At 39.0% G+C, this 24,984-nt stretch overlaps 2 protein-coding genes across 2 annotated transcripts in view; one reads left to right on the top strand and one right to left on the bottom strand.

Moving 5' to 3' along the window:
• Positions 1–869: 869 nt before the first annotated feature.
• LOC307119580 (putative nuclease HARBI1) lies at positions 870–1,920 on the top strand (the record flags this gene model as incomplete). The annotated part of the gene is made up of 2 exons (XM_079805923.1): positions 870–1,539; positions 1,607–1,920. The coding sequence occupies 2 exons, from the start codon at positions 870–872 to the stop codon at positions 1,918–1,920; spliced, it is 984 nt and encodes a 327-aa protein (XP_079662049.1).
• Positions 1,921–5,120: 3,200 nt separating this feature from the next.
• gli3 (GLI family zinc finger 3) overlaps positions 5,121–24,984 on the bottom strand; it is a 228,327-nt gene continuing 208,463 nt past the window's right edge. The window contains exons 9-15 of the mRNA XM_079806928.1: positions 23,041–23,154; positions 21,819–21,959; positions 10,824–10,973; positions 10,559–10,723; positions 9,921–10,214; positions 7,885–8,284; positions 5,121–7,584 (exon numbers count right to left, since the gene is read on the bottom strand). Coding sequence (XP_079663054.1) covers positions 5,225–7,584; positions 7,885–8,284; positions 9,921–10,214; positions 10,559–10,723; positions 10,824–10,973; positions 21,819–21,959; positions 23,041–23,154 — 3,624 coding nt within the window. The 3' untranslated portion in view covers positions 5,121–5,224. The remainder of the gene's footprint in view (positions 7,585–7,884; positions 8,285–9,920; positions 10,215–10,558; positions 10,724–10,823; positions 10,974–21,818; positions 21,960–23,040; positions 23,155–24,984) is intronic.

Raw genomic sequence — 24,984 nt, 5'->3', positions numbered from 1 at the left:
AAAGAAATACATGTAAATTAGAGCCATTGTCAGTTGATTCACTCAGTGGGACGTCGGCTGCAAAAAGTGTCCTCTCAGTGGCCCTCATTTATCAAAAGTGTGTACACCAAATGTCCAGCGTACACCCAAAACCACGGTGACTTTGAGATTTATCAATATGGACGTTGGCATACGGCACGCTCAAATCCTACGCCAGCTCAGGAGGTGGTGTACACACGTTTTGAAAATGCGCAGAAAAACAATTCCTAACACCACAAAACGCACTGACAAATGTATGCTATATTATGACCCACTGTAAAAAAATCAACAACAACAACATAGTAATTATAAACTTCATTGTTTATTTTTGTGCAACATGGACTTCAATGTTTAATTTGTGTGACTTTACCAAAGCATTTGATTTGTAGGCATATGTATTCCTCCAGTTGCGGAATAGCCTCCGAGCCTGTGCGCTTTACCTGACATTTCAGGGTTAGGCCCGGCAGCTGCGCACGGACTGGGACTGAAAATAATTCAGACTGACAAAATAATAAAAATTACATTCTTCTTCTTTTAAATAATAATAATAATAATAAAATAAATAATAATAATAATGACATTCTTCTTCTAAATAACAATAAGCGTCATTAATAATAAAAATCATAATCATAATAATAATAAGAATCTTACAAATTGTCATGCAATTATTAATGTGAATGAATGGTACTCCACATCACATCATCATCACTATTGTACACCCCAATACATGTGACGTGATACGAAATTAAATGCTAATTGTTTCAAAACACGTGCTGTAAAATAATGCATTGAGATTTTCTCATCCAAACAGCTATTTAAACTGGATTTCCACCATACACCAATTGTCAATGATGGCTGACCTGGCGCTTTTAGAAGACGCATATGCGCCCATGAGAAGGGAAAGAGTGTTTCAGGATAGGCGAGATCTTCTGAATGAATCAGATGAATGGCTGATGAGCAGATTTCGCCTTCCAAGGCATCTTATCCAGGAGCTGTGCAATAACCTGGAGCCCTACCTCCAACGTGAGACCCGGCGGTCAAGGGCCTTACCTGTTCCAGTCCAGGTTCTCTCTACACTGGGGTTCTTGGCCACTGGAACCTTTCAACGGGAGATTGCTTACAGGTCTGGTATATCCCAACCCACCATGAGCCGCATGCTGTCATCCGTACTGGCTGCCATCAGGACTCTCATCCCACACTACATCCAATTCACATACGACAATGCCCAGCAAACAATGATTAAAAGGGGGTTTTATGAGATTGCTGGGATTCCAAATGTCATAGGTGCAATTGACAGTACCCACGTGTGTCTGAAACCACCATCGGTTAATGATTACGCATACATCAACCGCAAAAATTATCATTCAGTCAATGTGCAAATTATTTGTGATGCCAGACTCTGCCTATTAAATGTTGTGGCACGATGGCCTGGAGGCACCCACGATGCCTTCATTTTTGAGCACAGCAGCGTGAGCAGACGGCTGCAGGAGGGCACATTGAGGGGTCATGGTTATCTTTTAGGTGAGTAATAAGAGCAAATTTATTTTGCAAAATATATTTGTTTCATAACCTCTCTTTTCCCATTTAGGTGACAGGGGTTATCCTTTTTTGGACTTTTTGATCACCCCTGTGCGAAACCCCGTGACGCATCAGGAGCGCAACTTCAACCACGCGCACGCACGAACACGAGCCACTGTGGAGCGCTGCGTGGGGCTCCTAGGTAGATGGCTCTGCCTGGCACACGCGGGGGGCACCTTGCTCTATTCGCCAGAGAAGGTGTGCAACATCATTTTGGCATGTGCCGTCTTGCACAACATGGCTGAGATAAACGTGTGCCATTTGACGTGCTGGCCCCAGACCCAGAAGTGCCAGTGGAGCAGTGGGCAGCACCACCGGCTTTAGGAGCTGTTCAGCTCAGACGGGACTTTGTTCGTTTTTTTTCACCTACAATAAACAAGAAAACTCATACTTAACTTGATCACTATTGGTCTATATTAAGCAATAAAACATTATTACCTCTGCTGGTTTCACAAACAGGGCTTAGGCTAAACTAGGATTAGGCATTAGTTCAATTAGTACATTTAAGTAACTTTTATAAATGTGCCCTAAAAAAAACATTACTGGTGTGTATCTTAAGACAAAACAATGGCACTGACATATTTTAAGATACATCAGTGCAAGTTTCTTTCAGTTAACACAACTCAAAAATGCATTTTAGTCTAGGACTAGCTTGAGCCTTGTCTGTGAAACTGGGGGTATATGTTCTAAATGAGTTTCTTAGCATGGGTCTAAATGCATACTCTAAGAAAAATTTGCTCTTCACTACTCCTATAGTGTATGATTGCAGAAATAACGTTCGTATTACAGTTTTTTACAATCGCTACAATTATTTCAATACTTTTAACACATTTCTAAACTCTTAACGCAGTTAGCACAACATCTGTCGGTGTAGACTATACAATTAACACATTTATTGTTGCTTTTATACAAAATGCATACAGTTAACACATTTAAAATGCTTGAACTTCTTTTACACACAAGCTCAACCAAGACCAAAACAATGGATTTTTACTGCCAAATTTACCAATGCTTTAACACTGTATGTCAGAACAGATAACACCTTGTTCTAAACCCTAACCTTATAGGCTAAAGTCAAGGTAAACAGCTGTTTATATTGTGAATTGAAACTTATATTTCCCCTGTATTTTATTCCATTGTTACTGAGAAACAGCGTATAGAAGTTATGCAGAGAACATGTGTTAGGGTTTTGGTACATAGTGTATTGTGTTAGTGAATTATTGTATTTTGAACATTAGTGTTGGAGTTTAGTTTACAATGTGTGGTTTTGAGCATGAAATTAACCGTTTTGGCAATTGTGTGATGTATGTGTGTTGGTGTGTTAAGAGTTTAGGAAAATTGTTAAAAGTATTGAAAAAATTGTCATAGCGATCGTAAAAAACTGTAAACATTGCTGGAGCAACAGATTTTGTGTGAAAATAAACCATAAAAGTGGTTGGTTGGTTAAAAATCATGTAAATTATTTATGTAATGCTCCCTGTTGTTAGTGTTTTTTAGGTCAGTGTGTTACGAATAAGAATTGTTTCCTGTGTTATGGGGGAATTATCTTATTTTGAGACCTATATGAAGTGTTTTGTTGGTCTGAGTTTTGGAGGTGAGATTAACTGTTTGGCCAAGATTCATTCTGGTAATGCAGACTGTATGAAGAGTTTTGAAAATGTGGTTTCATTATTGATCAATGCTTCTTGTTAGCAATAAAAAAAATAAAATAAAAAAAAAACTATAATAGCAAATTGTGTCCTAGTAAAATTTAAGCATACATGCACATTTCAGAGACAATCACAGACAGGAATTTTATATATATTTTTTTATTAAAACCATACAAACATTTGTTGTAATCTGATATAAAATGAACATTGAGACTTTGTTCCCAGTCTAAGGGTGCTAGGCACCACAACTCCATTTTGATCTCTCTGTTTAAATGTAAGAGAGGGCACAGGGATTCCTACTTTATAAAGTAGGATACTTATACTAATTTTGACCCCCTGATGCCACCTAAACTCTTGACTACAGTTTACAGAATGAATATTTATTTACAAGCATGAGAAACAAAAAACAAATAACTATTAAAAAACAACAACAAAGCAACCAACATTGTTAATACATGTTACATTTCTCAATGCCCAACCAACAGAATGTAGTTTCATGTTTCATGTAACATGTAAAGTCATAGGACTCTTTCCATACACTTTATTTTTGGCAGTGATTCTTTTGTATGGACCGGCATTAATAAGGCACATACCTTAGGCTCAAACCCTTTTGTCCTTTCATAGGGGAATAGGTCATACCACTTTAATATTCAAAACACTGATAGGATACACAACTACAGAAAAGGTTCAAATAACTGTACAAAAACAAACAAAGAACCCAATAATCAGAGTACACATTTAAAAAAAGCTGTACATATGCAGGTTAGAAACTGCTTAATACTGCTAAAAAGTCTCTTAGCTCTTGTAGTGGAGCTTGATGTGTCTTAGTGTTTATAAGTTGTATTTTGCTTATTAAATCATAAATGGGTGGGTAAAAACAGGCTGATCTAAAAAGCACATGATATCTCACTATAGATGCACTGCACTGCTGTGACAAAAAAACAGGATACTGAACTGAATATTATAAACAAATAAAATTACTGATATATTTAGATAAATTTAAACATGAATTGACACCAATGCTTTCAACACCCTTTGGCCACAAATTCAAAAATCTTTGTGCAATAAGTAGCCTATGTTGAGATTGACTAAAATGAGCACAATGTTTTTTTTTACCACAATTGCCAGATAATACACTGCCCAACGTCAGCACCAGTCATTTACAATATGATCAAAATTATGTAAAATGTAACTTTTTCCAATATCAAAAGGAAAACCAATTAACACTTATTTACAAAGATACAGTCAAGATACGGAGTTATCAGCTCTAGCATTCTGTTCCACACTTATACAACAAAATGGTCCCTCTTACTTGCTACTTACATGTTGGGAAAAAAATTATCAAATCAACATTTGGTACTTCATGAAATCACTGAAACATCGTTGATTTAAGACACTCAAAAAGACAATTAGAATGATAAAAATATGACACTTAGGCTTGTGAAATTCGATATTCGCTAGTGATTTTCGACCCTGTCTTTAACAGTTAACAGTCTTTGACAGTTAAGTCTGCATTCTTCAAAGACAGTGTGAATACAGACAATGTTCTCTAAAATAAAGGTACACAATACATGAGTTAACCTACTCAGTTTAGTGGACACTGTGTACACTTGATAAGAAAAATAACATGCACTTGTAGCTAAAGTGTACAACAAAACATATAGCAACAGCAACACAGAGAATATTGTTTCAATGTGATGGAAAGTGTCTCCTGTCATCATTATATAGCGATATATAAAAAATAGCCTCTATATATGTATCTATGGTTTTATTGGTCACTGCCTCTAGGACGATGAGACAGTTTCAAAATAGACTGTAAACTCTTTGTCAACATCACCTATCAAACTATTTTAATGAGTATAAAGTAATAACTTTTTCTCATCCCACATTTAAACATTACATGCATAAGTCTGTTATATTTTTCTTATCTATAACATTGTTACGATTTTTTTATTTTTTGTGGAGGAGGAGTTCACAGACTACTGCATAATAGCCAGAAATTTACTCTCTTCTGCGAGGGTGGTAAGGAGGGAGCTCATGTCACCTATAGCCATGTTGTTAGTGCCTGGATACATGCTGTGAAAAGTCGCAGAAACACGAGGAGTAGTCAGTCGAGAGGAAGTCCGAGACAGACCCTGGAGAAAACTAGGACTGATTATGTCAGACACCACACTACCCTGCTCATAGCCATCATCAAGGATGGAACAAATATCTAAACCCACATTATCTAGGACACCTGGGCTTCCTTCTACCGTGCTAGTAACCTGATCAACCCCAGGGGACAGAAGAGCCTCAGAAGGTGTTTCTGTCTCTTCTGTCAAGGACTCCATTAGACATGACTGTGCTATGGTGTGAGAAGATGAAGTATTGGACTCTGCTGCACCAAAACATTCAGCAATAAAAACCGGCTGTTGCTGCTGAAGGGAAGAGCAAGTGCTAGTTTGAAGGTGTTCATCTGCCTCAAGTTTCAGCCCTGAAACCTGATTTGTAAGGGAGCAACTGGTGCCATTTCTATTTCTTAAGCTTTGCTCCTGGCATGAATGTGTATTTTGTTTGTTGCTAACCTGCTGAGTGGAGTAGAACTGTGGGTGATATAAGCCTCTACGGCCACTGTTGACAGGTGGGTGGGTCATAGGAGGCTGGGGCTGGTGAGGTAGTAGTGTCGTCTGAGACAAGCTGCTGTTCGCTGGTCTTTGCAACAAAAGGTTACTGCTGATTTGATGTGTTATTGTGTGATTTTGCTGGAGGTGAGTTTGGGATATAGTTGTCTGCTGGCCACAGCTAGGGCGGATGGGGCCCAAATAGATATGAGAGAAGTCTGGTCGACCAAGGTTATTGTGCCTTGATTCCATTTGGGGTGTTGAGGAAGACTCAATCTTAATGCCTGGATTAATCTTGGATTGCTGTTGGGCTGGCTTTGCAATTTGTTGATGCTGCTCTGGATGTCTGCATCTGTAGCTAATACCTGTTATGTGTTGAACACCATCTCTATAAATACTTGAGTGTTGATCTATGTAATCTGTATGCAGTTGTTGTTGCTGCACAATCATGTTTCCAAAGCGACCAAAGGGGTTGCTTACTATGCCACTCTTGTTTGACCAACTTCCGCACCTCTGAGATTGCTGCCTAGGAGGTGTAACATCAGCACTACCAGAGCTCACCTCATTCCACTGGATAGGCATTACATCTTTACTAGTGTCTTCCCCTTCTGCCTCTTCCTGTTGCTGTTGTGGGCTAAGGAAGTTCTGGCCATCTGCAATACCCTGGTCAACACTGGATCTATGGGGACTGGAATCACTGTTATGGTTGTGAACTGATTCCTGATCTTGGGAATGGAGGTACTGCACCAAATCATCTGGTAGGATGTCTTCATCGACATGTAACAGAAGACTATCCTGGTCCATGGCCAATTCTTCAAGTGCTGATTGCTCTATGATGCTTGGAGGGCATGGGGAGTGTAGACTCTTCTGAAAGCTACCTACTTGGCAGGTGTAGTTCTGCAGGCTCAGACCATGATCTTCTCCAACTGAGTAATGATTACTAGCAAGTTGGGGTAATGAATTCATGTTGTTTAGGCTGCTGAAACGCTGTACCTGTGGCAAGCCGAAAACACTAGGATCCCGTGTGCGCACAGGGTCACTGGCTCTTCGATCACTATTCCCCAGACCTTCACCAGGGTACAGTCCTCTCAGTTGATACACTACTTGACTGCCTTGTAAGTTGTGCGCACCATCACTACAGCGACGTGGCCTGACCAGTGGTGGTAGTGTAAGCTGGCCTGTGTCCTGTCCATCTCCCATCAAAGTCAGGCGAGTCTTTAGGCTCATTTGCTCCATATTGGGCAAGGGTGTGGGAGGAGGCCCACCTGTAGCAGCTGCATATTTGGCCTTCAGGTGATAGTGTTGAGCTGGAGTAAGGTTCAAAACACCTCTTGCTCCCATCCCACTTCCTCCGATACCTCCACTTCCACCACCCCAGCTTCCACCGCACACCATCCCACCCGAACTTCCTCCTCCACCTCCACACTGGCTGGCTTCACTGGAGCGTCGGGAGGCATCAGTGGAGATAGGGTCATAAGAGTCAGTGGCACTGAGATTGTGGATACGCCGATGATGGCTGAGCTCAGACTGCGAGGCCTGGCTAGATCGGCGACTGGAGAAGCAGGGGGAGATGCCAGAGGAGCGACGGCTGCTGCTTAGGTAAGCAGAGCTGGTGTTGCTTCCACTGCTGTCCCGCCGTTCATGCAGCAAACTCAAAACTGTCAGCTCTGTGTTGGACAGCTCAGGACGCGGAGGAAGCTGGGGAACCCCTACAGATGTACTCCTACCAAGGCATGAACCTAATAATGAGAGATACTCTTGTTAGGAGAGGTTAATGTTATCATTGTGATGCCATTATAGTCGTATTTAGACATAAATAGATAAGTTCACCCACAAAGAAAACTTCTGTCATCATTTATCACAAATATGTTCCGCAGAAGAAAAACAAGTCATGAAAACGATATGAGGGTGATGACATAAGTTAAATTATTTGATAAACTAATCCTTTAAGTTTAAAAGATTACGATTAAGACCACCTGTTGGTCTGCACTAATTTGTAGAGTTTGGTATGTTGACAAAGCTCTGAAACTAACACTTACCCTTTCCTGTGAGGGCAGGCAGGGCCTGGCCTTTAGGGGGTGGTGTTGGGGACAAATGTCCTAACCTAGGCACAGCTCCATTCACCTGCCTTAACCTCTCCATCTTAACATTTTCCATCCAGCGTAGGGGCCGTCCTACACTTCGGCGTGTCTGCAAAGCTAGTGTTGCCGCCGTGACTGTTGCAGTGGATACTGTAGAGTCCATAATGGGGACATCCTCCTCCTCTCCCTCTCCTTCATCCTCCTCTTCCTCTTCATTTTCCTGGTCCTCAAGCACTGCCACCTCCCCCACAAGCCCAATGCTGTTTACAGCAAGCTGGACTCCACGGCCGATATGGGGGCCGCTGGTGGACTGGTCACTGCCGCATGAAGACTGACTGCCAGGGCTTGGCTGAGACGTCTAAGAGAGGAAGAGAGACGAGAACATATTGTTTTCAATTTTACTCAATTTATGACAAAAATGTAACAATCCTGATCTTTTGGCACATTTTCTACAGGTGAATCAGAAAAATGCAATGGGGAGAATGAAATGCAATGTTGAGAACATTTCTTGCATTCTGACATGTAACAAGACTTAATAGAGCAGATGTCTTCAACCCTGCTTCTGGAGACCACTGTCCTGTAAAGTTTATTCCCAACTTGCTTCAACACACCTGACTGTAATTTCCTCAATTATCTGGTTTATGTGTGTTTGATTAGGATTGGAACTAAACTATTTAGGTCTCCAGGAGCAGGGTTGAATACCTCTGTAAGAGTATATGGTTAATGTGAGCAATAACTTCTACATATTTTCTATAGATTTTTGCCAAATATACTGTAAAACTGTATTTGAATAAATTTAATCTCTACTTCAGCATGGAATGTAAACTAAAGTGAATCACAGAAGTGTGACAAACAGGTCCCCTTATGCTCATCATCTGCCAATACCAGAACTAAATGACCAACATAGGGAGTAGAGGTATGTTTGTATGCCCCCATTTTCGGAAAACGGCAAATGAACAATGGTCTCCCTTTACAGCTGTTGGGTCCTAATTAGGTTGGTTTTTTTGTGTTGCAAATGGGATTGCGTTTTCTCAACCTAGAGTTAAACAAAGATCCAGAACACAATGAAACCATATTGCAGTCACATCTCACTTATTTAAAACAGCAACAGAGTTCCAGAGCCAAATACATAAACAGTTACTAGAGGTAGCTTTATCATGCAAGCTTATATAATACTCATGTGACCATAGGCAACAATATTGTGACATCAAAGTATGCACCATGCTTTAAATAATAAAAAAAAACACATTACTAATAAAAAGGTATTTTACATACAGTGTTAATATTAATAAGAGATGACATGCTGCTGTTGACCGATGACTGAATGAATAGCCAAAATTGATCCAGATGGCCCAGACTTAAAATGATAGAATGAGTAAAAAGAGAGAAAAGATCAGACCTATAATGACATCACCATTCTCACCTGATCACCCACTGTCCTTATTAAGAGAGGAAAAGTAATGCGTGTAGTAGTGGACAAAAAAGATATTCAGTTATTAATTTGCACATGCAAGGCAAAATGTCGCTGGCAAGTATTAGCTGAGCAGTTATGAAACCAGGAATGGAAGCAGCAAAGGTACGTTAATTTTAGAGTAAACATTTGTAAGACAAAGGCCACATACACACTGCAGTTCAATTCGGTTGTCAGTTCACCTCTTTAATGCTTAACCCCATTCTTTACACACAGTTCAGAAATGTATGGGATTGACAAGCGTAATTCTGCAAACGAATTAACTCCCGAAAAAATGCAGGTAGTGACAAATTTACAAAAATTCTACACAGTGTTTATGTAACAACTAGTTATTAATTACATTTAAATGAACATCAGAGATGTGAGACGCCAGAACATTGCTATGGTTACCGGGGTGTGTCATCACAATATCAGGAATGAGTCATATTCTGTACATACACAGAACAATAATTTAGGGGATTCACTCCTGAATAGCAAACCATTACATTTTGTTCTAATTTTTTTAACATGGAAGAAGGCTTACCATGGGCTTTTCTGTTTTAATTGACTTGACTTGAAGACATTCGTCCTGTTTCGAGGTAGCATGGTTATACTCCCTTTGGTCCGTGATCGCTCCGAGAGGCAGTTGTCCTGGTGACCTGCTTTGTCCATTACCTCCAGGTTCTCGTGGCTGAGGTGGGGGTCGTGGGTATGTGTCCCCCCGCTGTTTCTTGGTGACATGGGCTTCCGGACCATGTACAGTTTTAACATGTTTCCGTAAAGAGCTGGGGTCAGTGTATCGCTTAGTGCAACCAGGGATTTTACACACATAGGGTTTCTAAGATAAGTAAAGAGAGAGGAGCATCAGCATCATATAGAAATACATGTCTGTTCATCTTAAAACAACATAAAGTCAACCTGAATGGTGGTCACAACCCATTTTACTTCAGAGATGTGATGTATTTTGAGTGAAAAGAATATTCAATGAGAAAATTATGTAGGAAGGGACCTAATTGTATCCATCAAGAATCTATCACATCCTGAAAAGAGCTAGCTGGACATTAATGTAAATAGGGTCAATTTTTATTTCATGTTGACCATAATTTATACTTGTCTAAACCTGACAGTGTTAGAAGCTAAATGCCTGCTTATTGCTTGGTACATTCATGTGTGTGAATTTACCTCATTGGAGTGTGTGCGATTCTGATGTTTGGCTCGATCTGACGCATTAGAAAACGCTTTGTTGCAACCTTCATGTTCACACACATAGGGCTTCTCTCCTGTGTGTGACCGCAAATGTGTCTTCAGGTTCTCCAGTCTGGAGTAGGCCTTTGAACAGCCTTCAAACTGAGAGAGAAAAGGACACACAGAAACAAAAAATGGTCCTACCTACTGAAATGAGTGTCTGTAAACAAAAAATACAAAATGTATTTAATGTAATTCTCACCGTGCATTTATGAGGCTTCTCTCCTGTATGTCTGCGCATGTGTACCACCAGCATGTACTGGGCCTTAAAGGGTTTTTGCTCTCTTGAACATTCCTCCCAGCGACACACAAACTCCTTCTTTTCTCCATGGATGTGGTCATTATTTATGTGCTGTGAGAGGAAGCAAAAGGTCAAAGCTCATTTGAGTTAACTTTATGGTCCTTAAAGGCAATTATTTGTGTAGACAGCAGTATACATAGGCTACACATACAGCAACACAATACACATTTAATAACATACATTTATAATAGATCATTTAAAAACATGATTGCAGCAGGTATGAAGAAATTTTTTTGTCTATTTGATTTGCACAAAGGGAGTTTAAATCTCCGACCCGAGGGAAGCAGTTGAAATTCAGTGCACAGTGGGTGGGTAACATCAGAGAGGACAAACTGACCCTTCCTAGTCACCCTATGTTCATAAATTTGTGTAATGGTCCTTAAGTCTGTTCCCACTATCTTGCTTCACTACTATAGTCAACTTACTCATCCTGATATTTAAATTACCATACCAACAAATACTGGAAAAACTTAAGACAGATTCAATAAAACAGGTATAAAACATTCTCATAAAAGAAATATCCATTTTAAAAGTTCAAAGTTTCATGTTAATGAATAATATGAAACATTTACCACGCTGTGGTATGCTCTGATGAAAATCATTTGCTTATATCTACTTTAACAAGAGTATATTTAAAAATACGAGTTTACATCTACTAATGTTTTCCATTATTAATTTGAATGCAGCCTACTCATTAATTCTAACATAAATGTTGTATGCAATGCAATGGCATTGTTGTGCCACTAGAGGGCTTCAGAATCACAAAATTGAGGCTTCAGTAACTGGTTATCAACCTCTTAACCACTGCAGCCAGTATACTGTATGCTCTATATGTATTTTACTCAATACAATAAACATCTATGCAATATCTGAACTTCTAGAAGAGATTCTGCATCATTAAAATAGGAGTTAGACTATGCAGGATGTCTATGGTCAAAGTGTCTCATTCTTTAGTGGTCAACAGCAGCAGTTTTTAAGGGAACTTAGAGAAGTTTACTATAGAACTATCTGGATCATCACCTGTTGAACATCAAAATAATCTACTCAGACATCTACATGAGTTTATCTTTTCCTTGTGTCTTTTGTCAAGGCTTTATATGCAATTTGTATGGAAGCCGATTTCTGCCACATAAGAAAAAAGATGGCTTTTGTAAATCATAAAAAAATTGCATAAAAAAAATCTATATTATGGCATAACATTTCAAAATTATGACATAGTAAGTCAAGCAAGATAAAAAGTCAAAATTATGATTTTTGTCAGAATTTTGACGTCATTATGATGTACTAAAGCGTGATTTTTTTTAATGTGGCATAAATGGGCTTCTATACATTTATAATCAGTTAGTCCTGAACATTTAATTTAAATTACTTTAATTAGAAAGCAGTGCTATATTTGTGTTGCATGTTTGTGAAAAGAAATTGTTCAAACTCTTTCTTTCTTTTTAATGTAATGTAAAGTCATTCAGACATCTCTATGATTTGTTCTTTATTTCTTTAAATTAAAAAAACCCCTCCCTGTTATATTCTTTCTCATGTGTCAGTTTCCCCTTATCTTTCAATCCTCCAACCACATCTCTCTCTCTCTCTCTCTCTCTCTCTCTCTCTCTCTCTCTCTCTCTCTCTCTCTCTCTCTCTCTCTCTCTCTCTCTCTCTCTCTCTCTCTCTCTCTCTCTCATCTGTTCAATATGCTCAGTCTGTTGTGAGTGAGCATGGTTTGTAAGTCTCAGTGTCCGATTTAAACGGGATTTCAAATAAACCCCAGTCACCTCCCATCACTATAGGCCTATGGCCTTGCCATGACAAGTGCTGACAGTTGTGCTGCTGTGGCAACTTTTGAATCTAAGGTTTAGGAAGGGGTGGAGCAGGAGTGGGGGACGTGGGGGTGAAAGATATCAAAAGTTTAGTGAAAGCATCTCTAATGCCAGAGCTTTCCAACTGCAGCCCATCATCTTCATTCACCCCTCTTGTTGATACTGTCACCTCTGGCTTAACCAAACCCAATTACTTCCTCTCACTCGCTGTCATTTGCCCCTTCTCTCTCCTACAAGCCATCAAATCCCTGTTGCGTTTCTTCTATCTTTCTCTCAACATGCTGCCTCCACCTAGGTCCTTCTAATTTTCTCTATGTAACCCCTTTTTTGTTTGTCTGGTCATCTCTGTCACGCACACACGTGCAAGCAAGGGAGTTGTGAAGGGCTGAAAATTTCAAAGGAAAACACAGTTTCATGCAAACCGCTGAGCGAATGAGGTCAACATCTGGCATCCACACAAAGACAACAGTGTGCAGCACTTATGAGTGCTTTTCCTGTCCCGAAATCATTTGATTTAAAAGGAACAGACACAATATCCTGAACATAAGCGAGTGGGATTAATGCATTCCAACGCAACTGAGCATCTCCTCAAGATCTCGGATGGAAGACAGGGAAGAATAAGCAAGAGAAAGATAGACAGACAAGCTAGAGAGAAAGACAAAACAGAAAAAGAAAGACAGCCTGAGATGATTTCCCTTACATACAGAGTAGAAGAGGGGACAGCCCAGAGTGACAGCTGGAAGTCCAAGAAAAGGCAGAGTGAAACGGCTTCTAAAAAAGAGTGAGAGGTGGCAGCAGAGACAGAGAGCGGGGCTCATCCTTTATTCCTCTTCATGACACAAAGGCGGCCTGCATCACAGTCCTCCTCGTCACCTCGCTGCAGTTACAGCCAAACTTTCACAGAGTTTGGTTGAGAAACATGCACATTTGTGTGTGAGCTGAGTGAGTGTATATGTGCACACTCTATATTTGGACTTCTACATCACTAGACGTCAAAGTCGGACTGTCATTCAAACATTTATTTTCGACAAAGAGTCGACCTTCAACCACCTGCCTGGGTTGAGTTTGTCAACTTGTCACCATGAGAATGCCAGACCTTAATTGAGAGTAACTTGTCCAACAAACTTCAGTTCACTTGAACATCTCCTAATTATTTTAGCCAATAAAATGCTGTGTATGGAACTGCTTTCTTAAAGGTCCCATGGCATGAAATTTTCATTTTATGAGGTTTTTCAACATTAATATGAGTTCCCCTAGCCTGAGTATTGTCCCCAAGTGAATAGAAATGTTGATCGGTGTAAACCCGAGTTCTGGCTGTCTTTCTCTGCCTTTGAGAAAATGACAGGCCAGACGAGCCAATCCTGAAGTCTCCTGGTTTGACGTCCAAGCAGGAACGGTTACCTCCCTTCCCTCCGCCCAGAGAATCTGGCACGCCCATGCAAGCGCTCGAGAGATCATTGCTTGTGAACGAGTGAACGCTGGCAGTATCTCAGTGTTTGGATGTACAAATGAAAACAGAAGTCTTTTTTCAGTTCCTTCTGATCTGTGATCAGTGATTTCTTATGTGTAGCTAATTATTTATTATTCGTGCACACTCAGCGGCTTCTCTCTCTCCCGACAGAACGGTGTTTTCTATCTTGTGAGTCAGTGTTTTTGTACGTCCTCGTCGCGTCTATCTGTTCTACAATGTGCATACAGTCCTTTCTGCTCAACATCAGCAGAGTAACATCTTTAGAGATAAACCTCACGCACGCCGAAGCTCGGGCTGCACTGGCCGGTCGGCCTTAAACATCACCGACCCCCAGTACTGCATCTGGCCCACAGCGGAGGCGCCTTACGCGGTACGAGATTAAGCAGAAGGGGGGTAAACGTGAGCATATCCGGGCTAGGCAGCTTTCCCCACAATAAACTGGATTACATTCGATTAATGCTGTTTTGTCTTTGTTTGCGCTGTGTACTCAATGCGCGTCACTGACGCTTTTCATATGATAGGAACATATATAAAAATAATGCTATTATCAACACTTACTCGTAACTCGTTCATCTCGACAGCTGTAATGGTACTTTGCATGTGTTACAAAGTTGGTAATAATGATGAAGACGGACTCTCAGATACAAACACAATAAACTCACGCTGACTGACAGCGCTCTCATAACTCAGTAGTTACTATAAATAACTTTGTTAGCAATCGCTGTGCTCCATCTCTGGTACATTAGTGATGTCCGGTTCGCGAACGATCTTTCTTTTGAACCGGTTCTTTTTAGTGAACCGAATCAGTTCACCAAATCGGACTGAATCGTTCTAAACGGTTCGCGTCTCCAGTCAGCGCTGATCCATATTTTAATTAATTAATTAATTTGTTACATTTATATAGCGCTTTTCTAGGCACTCAAAGCGCTTTACATATAGAAGGGGGATTCTCCTCAACCACCACCAATGTGCAGCATCCACCTGGATGATGCGACGGCAGCCATATTGCGCCAGAACGCCCACCACACACCAGCTGATTGGTGGAGAGGAGACAGAGTGATGAAGCCAATCTGTATATGGGGATGATTAGGAGGCCATGATGGAGAGGGGCCAATGGGCAAATTTGGCCAGGATGCCGGGGTTACACCCCTACTCTTTATCGAAGGACATCCTGGGATTTTTAATGATCACAGAGAGTCAGGACCTCGGTTTAACGTCTCATCCGAAGGACGGTGCTTGTTACAGTATAGTGTCCCAATCACTATACTGGGGTGTTAGGACCCACACAGACCACAGGGTGAGCACCCCCTGGGAGGAGAGTATTTAAATTAATCATGCAAGGCCATTTACTAAGGTTTGCGCTAGTCAATTTACTGGTATTTGTGCCATTATTTAACTCCTAAAGCTGTCCAAATTCCAACGAAGATTAGATAAATTAGTCTGGTAACGTAGGACTGCGCACGACTTTCCAGTTGCTGCTGGATTTCGTCCTCCACATATAAGCTTAATAAATCCATTGATCCATTGATCATATTTTTTAAACTCCATTGTTGATTTGAATTGCAAACAACTATTACTGCATGCACCGCAATAGAAATAAAATGCTGCGTGGAGTCAACGAATCAAAATGCTGCGTGAACTAATCAGCATATTCAGCACCCTAGTGTTGTTATGGTCTCGCGGCCTGGGCCAGTGTTGCGACCTAGTGGACAAACTAATACTGTATGTACAAAAAAAAATAAAGGTACATGTTTGAGCTGGGCGTACAGACTATGCATGGTTTGAAAAATCAGACTGCACGTGCATACTATGCTGATGATGAAATTTACGGCATACACACTGTACACATACCTATAGCGTACACGTAAATAACAAAGTATACTTTTGGGCTTCACTAATACAGAACCTTGCTTAGAAACAGCCCAAGATGCTGTTAAAACTGCATGACCGTCTACCAAGTCTGAGTTACTAACTACTAAAGAGAGGGGAAATGTTTGAATATATTTGTCACTTTTATATTTTTTTTAATCTGAATGGTCTGATTTACTTGGCTAATGTACTTTTGTTGCGGTAGACTGTATGACTTTTTAAAACAATTGAAATAATTTCTTGTTTCTCAGAAAAACAATGCTAAAGCCAGTTATTCTTCTTTGAAATGTGGGTTCCGTGTTGGAATGTCTGTTTTTGTTTTGGTCTGTGCGATACCGCATGCCGCCAGTTTACCCAATAGTTTTTCGACACCACAGGTTGCCAGTTGGCGGAAAACACATTGTATTGCAGCCATGGAAGCCAGCGAACAAACCGGGTCAGAGATCGCAGATTCTACCTGACCTAAAAAGCCTCAACATCCCTCAAAAAATCTCTATGAATGAGAGCATATTAAAACGCAGATAAATCAACTCATACAACTTACAGTTCGGCTTTAATTGTCAATTGCGCTCGTTCCTGTTGCGTGTCCTTAAGTAGGCAACCAGCGTGAGGGTCAAGTCTGAGGAGGAGAGGGTGGGGAAACAACGCTCTCCAATATTTTGAATTTGGACTGCAGTACCCATTTCAACCACTAGTGTCCTGCAATCCTGCATACCGCATCTTTAATCATAACAGTCCTCAGTTGCTCTTACCTTTTACAAGATGACTATCAAAATCTACTACTTAATCAACTACTAAAGTCTTTAGCCCACTGTCCATTACTTATAAATATATACAGAAATACATATGAGTGTCAAGATTCCCACCTCACCAGGAATCTTTACTATTTATTTGTATATTTTTGTATATTTGTGCGAACATCTGAGAATTTTTTCTTTTTTAGTAGCTGAAAGTATTATCAAATTAGCTAAAGTATCTAGCAGCATAAGATCCTTTAAAGACTTATGGAAGATTTCTGCTAAATTTGTAGAAATCACAGATTCCAAAGAGATCTAAGCATAGCTAAGAACCCTTAACATTAGAAGATTCCCTCGGATTATTGAATATTTGTTGATTTATTTGCCACCGACTCGATTTAAAACTATTCTTTTCATTCATTCATCCTCCCTTTATTCCTCGCTCCAAGTGGGATTCCCTGTGGCATGTGATCTGTCTGCCGGCCCTGTCGCTCGATAACACAGAGGAAGAGCAGCAGAGAGAGATTGCAATACATCCCTGAATGCTGGTACACTCGCTTGTACAAATGAGCTTAATGCTGTCGTGCGTGATGCATGACCTGGCCAGGCTGATAAAAGGATGGAAGAGGAAGCGAGGGAAGTGTTTTGGGGGGTGACACTAATGCCCTAATGGCCTGATGTAATGGCAATGGTTATTGAGCGGATGATGGCGTTGTTGTAAGCGAACGCGGCTGCAGCCAGGGGAAAAAGACTAACAGGTGCTGATGCTACACGTGCAGCTCTGAGGAGAGATCTATTCATCTTCGGCCTGCCATTGTACAGGACAACAGCAACCACTGGGACTCCCAGACTCAAAGGAAGGAACAAGATGCTTACTTTTATTTGTTTGCTGAATGCAAATACAAACACCCTGGGGCATAACTCCAGATGTATATATATATTGCTTTCTTTATTTTTGAGCAAAATGGCCTGTGTGAAGTAGAATATTTTCAGATTACCGTTTTCCATCATATCGCACACGTGCATTAAGGCTGTGTATTGGCAAGAATCTGATGAGACAATACGCATTGCAATATAAGGATTACAATACAACATACATTATTACGGTACTGTAAGCAGGGCAATATATATTGCAATATTTATTTTTTAGGAAGATAAAAAAAAGTTTATTTTATTTAATCAGAACAGTGGGATCTGCATCTTATTTTGTTAATGAAAGGAAAGCTCACAGCACATGTTTACATATTCAGGTAAACGTTGACCCAGCAGAGTGGATGGCACCGAGATGCTAAGTGTGCTCTTAGATTAGATGTGTTCCCAGAGTTTTTGGTTCTGGCATAGCTTATTTTGCAAACAGCATGACTTATGTCGATCTCCTTAGTGTGCCTAAAGGGGTCCACACTTTAGCTCTGTACACCGTGGTCGAAGCTGGTATAATTCTTTCTTCTTCCATTGATGGTAACCATAGATATGTAAATAGATCCACATTCGATCGCTCCAGACAGGTTGGGGTCTACGGTGTCTACAATGTCTACTGCTGATATATCTATTCAAATATGTGAATAACTAGGTTGCAGATGCACAGTCAACTTGCTCTGGAGTGGTCACCAACCGTATTTGACTGTCCCAATATGGCTTAGGTATAGAAGCCCATAGAAACTGACACTAATGAGGCATCTATGTGTATACATCTATGGTTGTAACTAGTTAGCTGGATTTGCTAATACTAACGTAAGCGGTGTGCCCTTGCGCTTCTTCCTGTCACCATTTACATTCAGAGATAACAACACTGCTATATGAACCCATTGCCACAAATCTTGGATGTAAACGAATAATTAAATATTGATACAGTGTTTTTGAGAAGTGCGTATCAGTATTTTCTTACACCCCTAACGTGCATGAGTGCTCTAATTTGCAGCTCATTTTAGCTGTAATTTTGCAATACTCATCTGTATTGTATTCTTATCTGGCAACTTTTTCCTAGGCCGTGGCCTAAAATGCAGCCACACACAAAAAGTGCTTATTTACATGGCAATTTCACAAAGCTCCGGGATCCGCAACAGCATTTAGCATTATCACATGCATACTAATAAATCATGCTCTCTTTTTTCATGTCACTTGCTAAAGCGCAATGAATAAAGGAGGAAAAGCTGACAAGAGGCATAAAAAGATGGAGAGCAATAGTAATGTGTGTGGGGGGAGTCAATTGGCATGTGTAATTCAGCGCAGCTTTTTCATCTCCACATAAGATACTCCAAACAGATAAGGTGTCTAATCCTCTGCCTGATCAAAAAAAATCTACATTTTGCCAATTAAAGGGTCTTTGCCAGCAGCCAGATAGGGGTCCGCCTTCCCACTCAGCCTGAGTTTATCTCCCCCAGCACAGGGAGGAGCACAGAGCAGCTTAAAAGTGCTATTCTTACCATACACACACACAAGGACACAGACCACCCCACAGCGCCACCATCAGTCAAAACCACCTTGAGGGTGGAGGGAGAGACGGAGTCCGAGAGAAAGAGGATCTGAAATTAACTCTCAGTAAAACAGTCAAATGAGAGTACAAATGGACTCTAAAGTGAAAAATTGGGTATATATATGCCTAAATATTACATCACTACTTTAATGGGGGTACAGACATTTCATGTCTCTCTGTTTCATTTATCACTAGGTATCCTTGTTTACCAGCACACCCACACACTTCAGCTAACTTTAAAGAGCCCTTGTGAACTAGAGCACCCCTACTGAGAGAGATGCAAAAAGAAAGACAGAGAGAACCAAGGCCCCTGTATTGGGGGCAATAAGGGCCAGGGTGTTTGGGGGGTGGGGGATACAAAGGGAATAAGTAAAAAAAAAAGAAGAAAAAAGGAAAGAAAGAAAAAAAGAAGACAAAATAAATAAATACATCAGCACAAATTGACACCCGATTGGTTTATGCTGACTGTGTAGAGTAGATAAGTGTGCTAAGTTGCAGAGATTTTGATGTTTATCTTATTGAGAACGTTAAGCTGTGCCGATAAAAAAGCGCAGCAATGTGTCATGGTGTGAGCATGTTTTACATAGCTGAAAAAACGTAGAACCGCAGCATAGAAAAACAACATCCCAACCTAAAATTAGAAAACTGCCAGCACGTCAATGATGTAGGCTAGAAAATGCACAGTATCATTTTTTTTTTTAGTAAAACATTTGTTTTCCGAAGTGTAAACAGAAAATGTAAGCAAGAAGGGAATGTTTGGAATCTTCAATCTTTTCATAAAAGAATACCAATTGAATACCAATAAATTATATTTAAACTATCCTGCAATGTGATATACTAAAACTATTTTAAACGAAAACATAATCTGAAATAATAAATATATTATTATTATATATTATTTTCTTTATATTTATATATATATATATATATATATATATATATATATATATATATATATATATATATATATATATATATATATATATATATATATATATATATATATATATATATATATATATATATATATATATATATATATATATATATGTTTTAATTATCTGATACAAATGAAGACTACATGGAATATTTATACTTCTAAAACTTAATCTGTAATACCTCAGGTCCATTGACGTGAAGTGCAAAAAAGCTAAAAGAAGTTAAAAATAAATTAAGGTTACAGTCCTTGTTAAAGTGTAACTTTACATTTAAATACTGAGTAATATTAATTAATAACTACATGCTCTTACTATATGGTTAAGGTTAGGATTGGGTTTGGTTTAGGGTTAGTTGCAAATAATTATGCATAATTTATAGTTATTACTATAGTAACTACATGTAACATGTAATAAGGACATTGTAAAATAAAATGTTACCGAAATTAATTAACACACACACACACTTGTATAAGTGGTTTACAGGACCATAGGCGTAATGGGTTTTATACTGAGCTAATCAATTTGTATATCCCCTTACTCTGGCCTAAACCTACCCATCACAGAAACTGTTTTGTATTCTTTTAAGCCATTTTGTTTAAACCAAGTTTACGTTGTAATACCCATGTGATTATACACATTTGTGTTCTCATAAACCATATATACAAGCACACACACACACACACACACGTTGGATTTCCATGTTTTAAACCTACCCATCACAGAAATCTTTCTGCATTTTTACATTTAAAAAACAAACAAACAAACAAACAAACAAAAAAACATAATTTAGCATGAAAAAAAGCATAAAAAACATAATTTGGTATTAATAAGCTGTTTTCCTCATTGGGACCAAATAATGTCTACACAAAATCAAACATCCTTGTGGGGACATATTGCTTTTTAACAAAATATAATCTAAATTTTGATATTCAATTTTGAAGTTCTTGTCCATGCAATTTGTCAACAACTAACTGTAATTTGTCTTTTTTCTTAAACGTAAAAAAAAAAAAAACTTTGAAGGGAAAAACTACATAGCGAACAACATGCATATCCCTCTTTCAAATACGCAGTCAAAAAATTGTCAAGAACTTAAAGCTTTGAGCACATGCCTTCAAATGTGGGAGGCAGGCCATTCCAACTGGAGGCTTTCAATTATAGATAGGGGTTTAGCATGGCCGCCATGGATTGCCATGTCAGAGTAAGGATAGACAGCCATGGAGAACTGGGAATCTTTCTATCAGATGTGTGCCTTTGGGGTTGGTTTGTGTTTCTTTGAATGTGTGTGTTTGTGTGGATGATAGGAGACAAGAGCGGTTAAAAGAATGGCTGTGTGTGTGTTGTCCAGAAAGAAGTGGTTAAGGGAGACAGAGACGTGTATTTTCACAGGAAGTGGGCTTTCATGTCCTTTCACTCTATGCCTAAGCTTTAGAGTGGCTGTGACAAATGGGATGTCTGAAGCGAAATATAGGCTTTCAAGGTGTTTGTGTGTGTATGTGTATGTGTGTTTTTTCCACCTATTTGAGACCCTTATCATGAATGATTCTATTAAGGGACTGAACATTTTCATAGATGAAACACAGATATGTTGTCCACTCACGTGCACAAGCTGCTCTTGGGTGTCGAACTCCCTGCAGCAACCTTCCCAGTGGCAGTTGGTCTCATATACTACCTCAGGCTCCTGCTTGCCCTCCTCTTTATCACCCTCCTCTTTTACCAGAGTCATTCCATCCGTTTTCTCCTGCACAAACACATGCAGCAAATTGGTGAGTGAAAACAGATACAAATATTACGCTAATGTGCATTACTGCAGCGTGAAATGAAGGAAATTGTTCCATTCAAAGATAAAATTCTATTTGCAGCCTGGTATATGAGAGTTATTCAACAGTGCAGATGAGATGGTGCATGATAAATGATGTTATTTGGAGTACATGACAGCTAGATGAGTCCTAGCACCTTATTTGTAGCATGAACCCAATGCTAAACTTAATAAAAATGCATCTGACATTTGGAATACCTCTTGAGAAAACATTTAGCTGTATGCCTTTACAGGCATGTTATTCTTTTTATCAAGGGAAAAATGCCCTGGAAAAAGCACTTTGCTCGATAGGTGCCACAAATTATGCAGAATTGGTGATTGTTTATAAGTTCTAGAAGTGTTTACATTCAGAGACGTGGAATCAAATGTTGGTTATACACTCAAAAAAAACAACAACAACTGTAAGCCTTTTATTTTAGGCATTTCAATTAATAGTAAAATTCCATAAAATTTTACTGAATAATCCTTACATATTTCATTAGAATAATTGATTAAGGATTGTTCAATTATTCAGTTAAAATATGTAAGGATTCTTTAATTCAATTTGATAGAATTTTACTATTAAATTAAATGCGTAAATCTTAAAAAAGTTTTTGGCTGTACATCTGATTTAGCTCTGTTTGGAAAATAAATGAGAAAAACAATAAAAACAGAGGTCTGTTTATTCCATTCAGCAGTCGCCCAACCATCAGTTATGTGTCAGTAAAATGTGTCATCTAATTTTTCTTTCATTTTTCCATTCAGTTAAGCATCTGATTAAAAGAAAAACAATTTCCTTCTGAAGCTGAGGAGATCAATGGGGCTTATCGCATCTGAAGCAGTGCCACAACAGGCGACCAAATCAAACACACAAATAAATAGCTTTACAGTACGTAACATAATTGGTCCCAAAGCTCTTGCTGTGCATGCATGTGTGGGAACTGTCTCCTTGAGGTTTTTTTTTGGTTGTGTGTGTGTATTTTTAGCCTGATGTATATGCATGTGAACATGTGAAGATGCATACCTGCATGCTAACAGGTCCGGGGCTGGGCAGCTCTTCATCTGGTTTGAGTTTGGAGCGTTTGTGGTGCATGGGGTCACCTGTGCTGCTCACAGCCGACTCGCTGGTGGGTTTAGTCTAGAAACAAATATTTTAGAAACACATTTAAAAAAAGTTTCCACATAAACAGTATCATTATCATCAAAAATGTAGGTCCAAATTCAATTTGGAGGCTGAATGATTACCATATTCATGTTCATGAGATGGTTCTCCAAGGTACTTCAAAAAAACATAGTACTACGATAGTCCATCAAAGGATAACATTGTACCCCTTGTGAAAAAGACGCTTTAGAATACTTATTAGTATGTAAATATTAAACTTTAAAAGAATGTACTTAAGAGTGAACTGAACACAATGTTTTCAGACACTTAATTGCATGAAAGTGTATTATAGAATAACATTTTATTAAATACAATAACTCTTATTGAAATATGGTTAAAGTGTACTGCCGAATGTACTGACAAACTGACAAAATGCACTTTTAAAAGTGTACTTAAATGTGTTAAGAAACATAGATATTGCCATGATAGTGCACTCTTTTTAAGTGGCTTTTTATTTCATTAATATTCTATTATCTATAGTTTAGTCTTTTTAAAAATATACAGTACTTTTAAAATTTTAAGCACACTAAAAGTGCACATTTAATAATTTTAAGTACACTTCTTTTTCACAAGGTACTACCATGGTACATATTATAACAACTGAAAACCACTGTAGTACTATAGTCCAACTACAAAAATAATTAACTACATTTTACTACTGTACTTTAGAGAATACCACATTACTGCGATGGTACATATTAACATGGCACTATTCCCAAAAAAAATGGTTCTTCTTTGTTAGTGTAATAATACACATGCATATAACAAATCCACCTCAGAAAAAAACGACAAAAACAAACGTCATTAACATGTCGAAAAACAGACATTACTCTCAATTTCTCCCTGAACAGCAATATCCCCTCCTCTGACTCTATCCGCTCATTCACCGACACTCTCTCTCTCTCACTCTCAGCCAGAGGAAGTCCCTTGCGACTGACCAGAGTCAGTAAAGAAGAAGTGCTCAGTTGGAGAGAAAAAAGTAACATTCCCTGGATGAGAGAGCATGATTCCTTGGCTCTGAAGGAAGGTTTATCCTGCCAGACTCCTCTAGCAGAGCGTTTAACTCTGCTTTCAGCTTCCTTTGCTATTAAATCATAAAAAAATACAGGAGACGTGTGAAAATACTCATTGACGGTATTATGACCATTTAATTAGCATACGTGTACTAAACTGAAAAATATTAGTCAAACTAGGCCAGAAAGTAATTGTTTTGCGTTGAGTATTGAAACTAGAGCAAATAAATCTGATATTTTGGTAAAGGTACAGGATTTCAGTCAAGGATGAGACCAAATATATTCACTATGACGTTCAAAAGCAAGAATTTATTTAGCTGAAGGACCAATGCATTAACTTGCTGAAAACAAGTATTTAATTATATGAGGGTCCGTTTATGAAACTATGAATATACTTTAAAGACAATCTTAGGAATATACTGTATACCGTATGAAAAGGTTCTTGAGAGCATAGAGATCCAATAAAAAACAATGATCTGCTATTTCTCTGTCTGTCACTTTGAGCAATGCTCACACCTTCTCTCCTTTTCCATTAATTGTTCTTTTACAACCACATGGTGAGACAAATGTCCCATGATGCCCTCCTTTTAAAGAGGCTGGTGCTGTCTGTGGTCAGGCAGGGGAAATGGATGACACTGAGTAGGGACGGAGTAGTGGGGTTGTAATGGCTTGAAAGGAGAGACTGGCATTGAGAAAATCTCTGGAAACTGATTCATCATCATACTAAGAGTTAACTTACTAAAGCACCAAAAAAACAGGGATCGATACAAAGATGGATAAAAACAACACTCTG

This window comes from Gobio gobio, assembly GCF_949357685.1.
Source record: "Gobio gobio genome assembly, chromosome: 23".
In the NCBI taxonomy this organism is placed as follows: domain Eukaryota; kingdom Metazoa; phylum Chordata; class Actinopteri; order Cypriniformes; family Gobionidae; genus Gobio; species Gobio gobio.
This window is presented reverse-complemented; position numbering and strand designations above follow the sequence as displayed.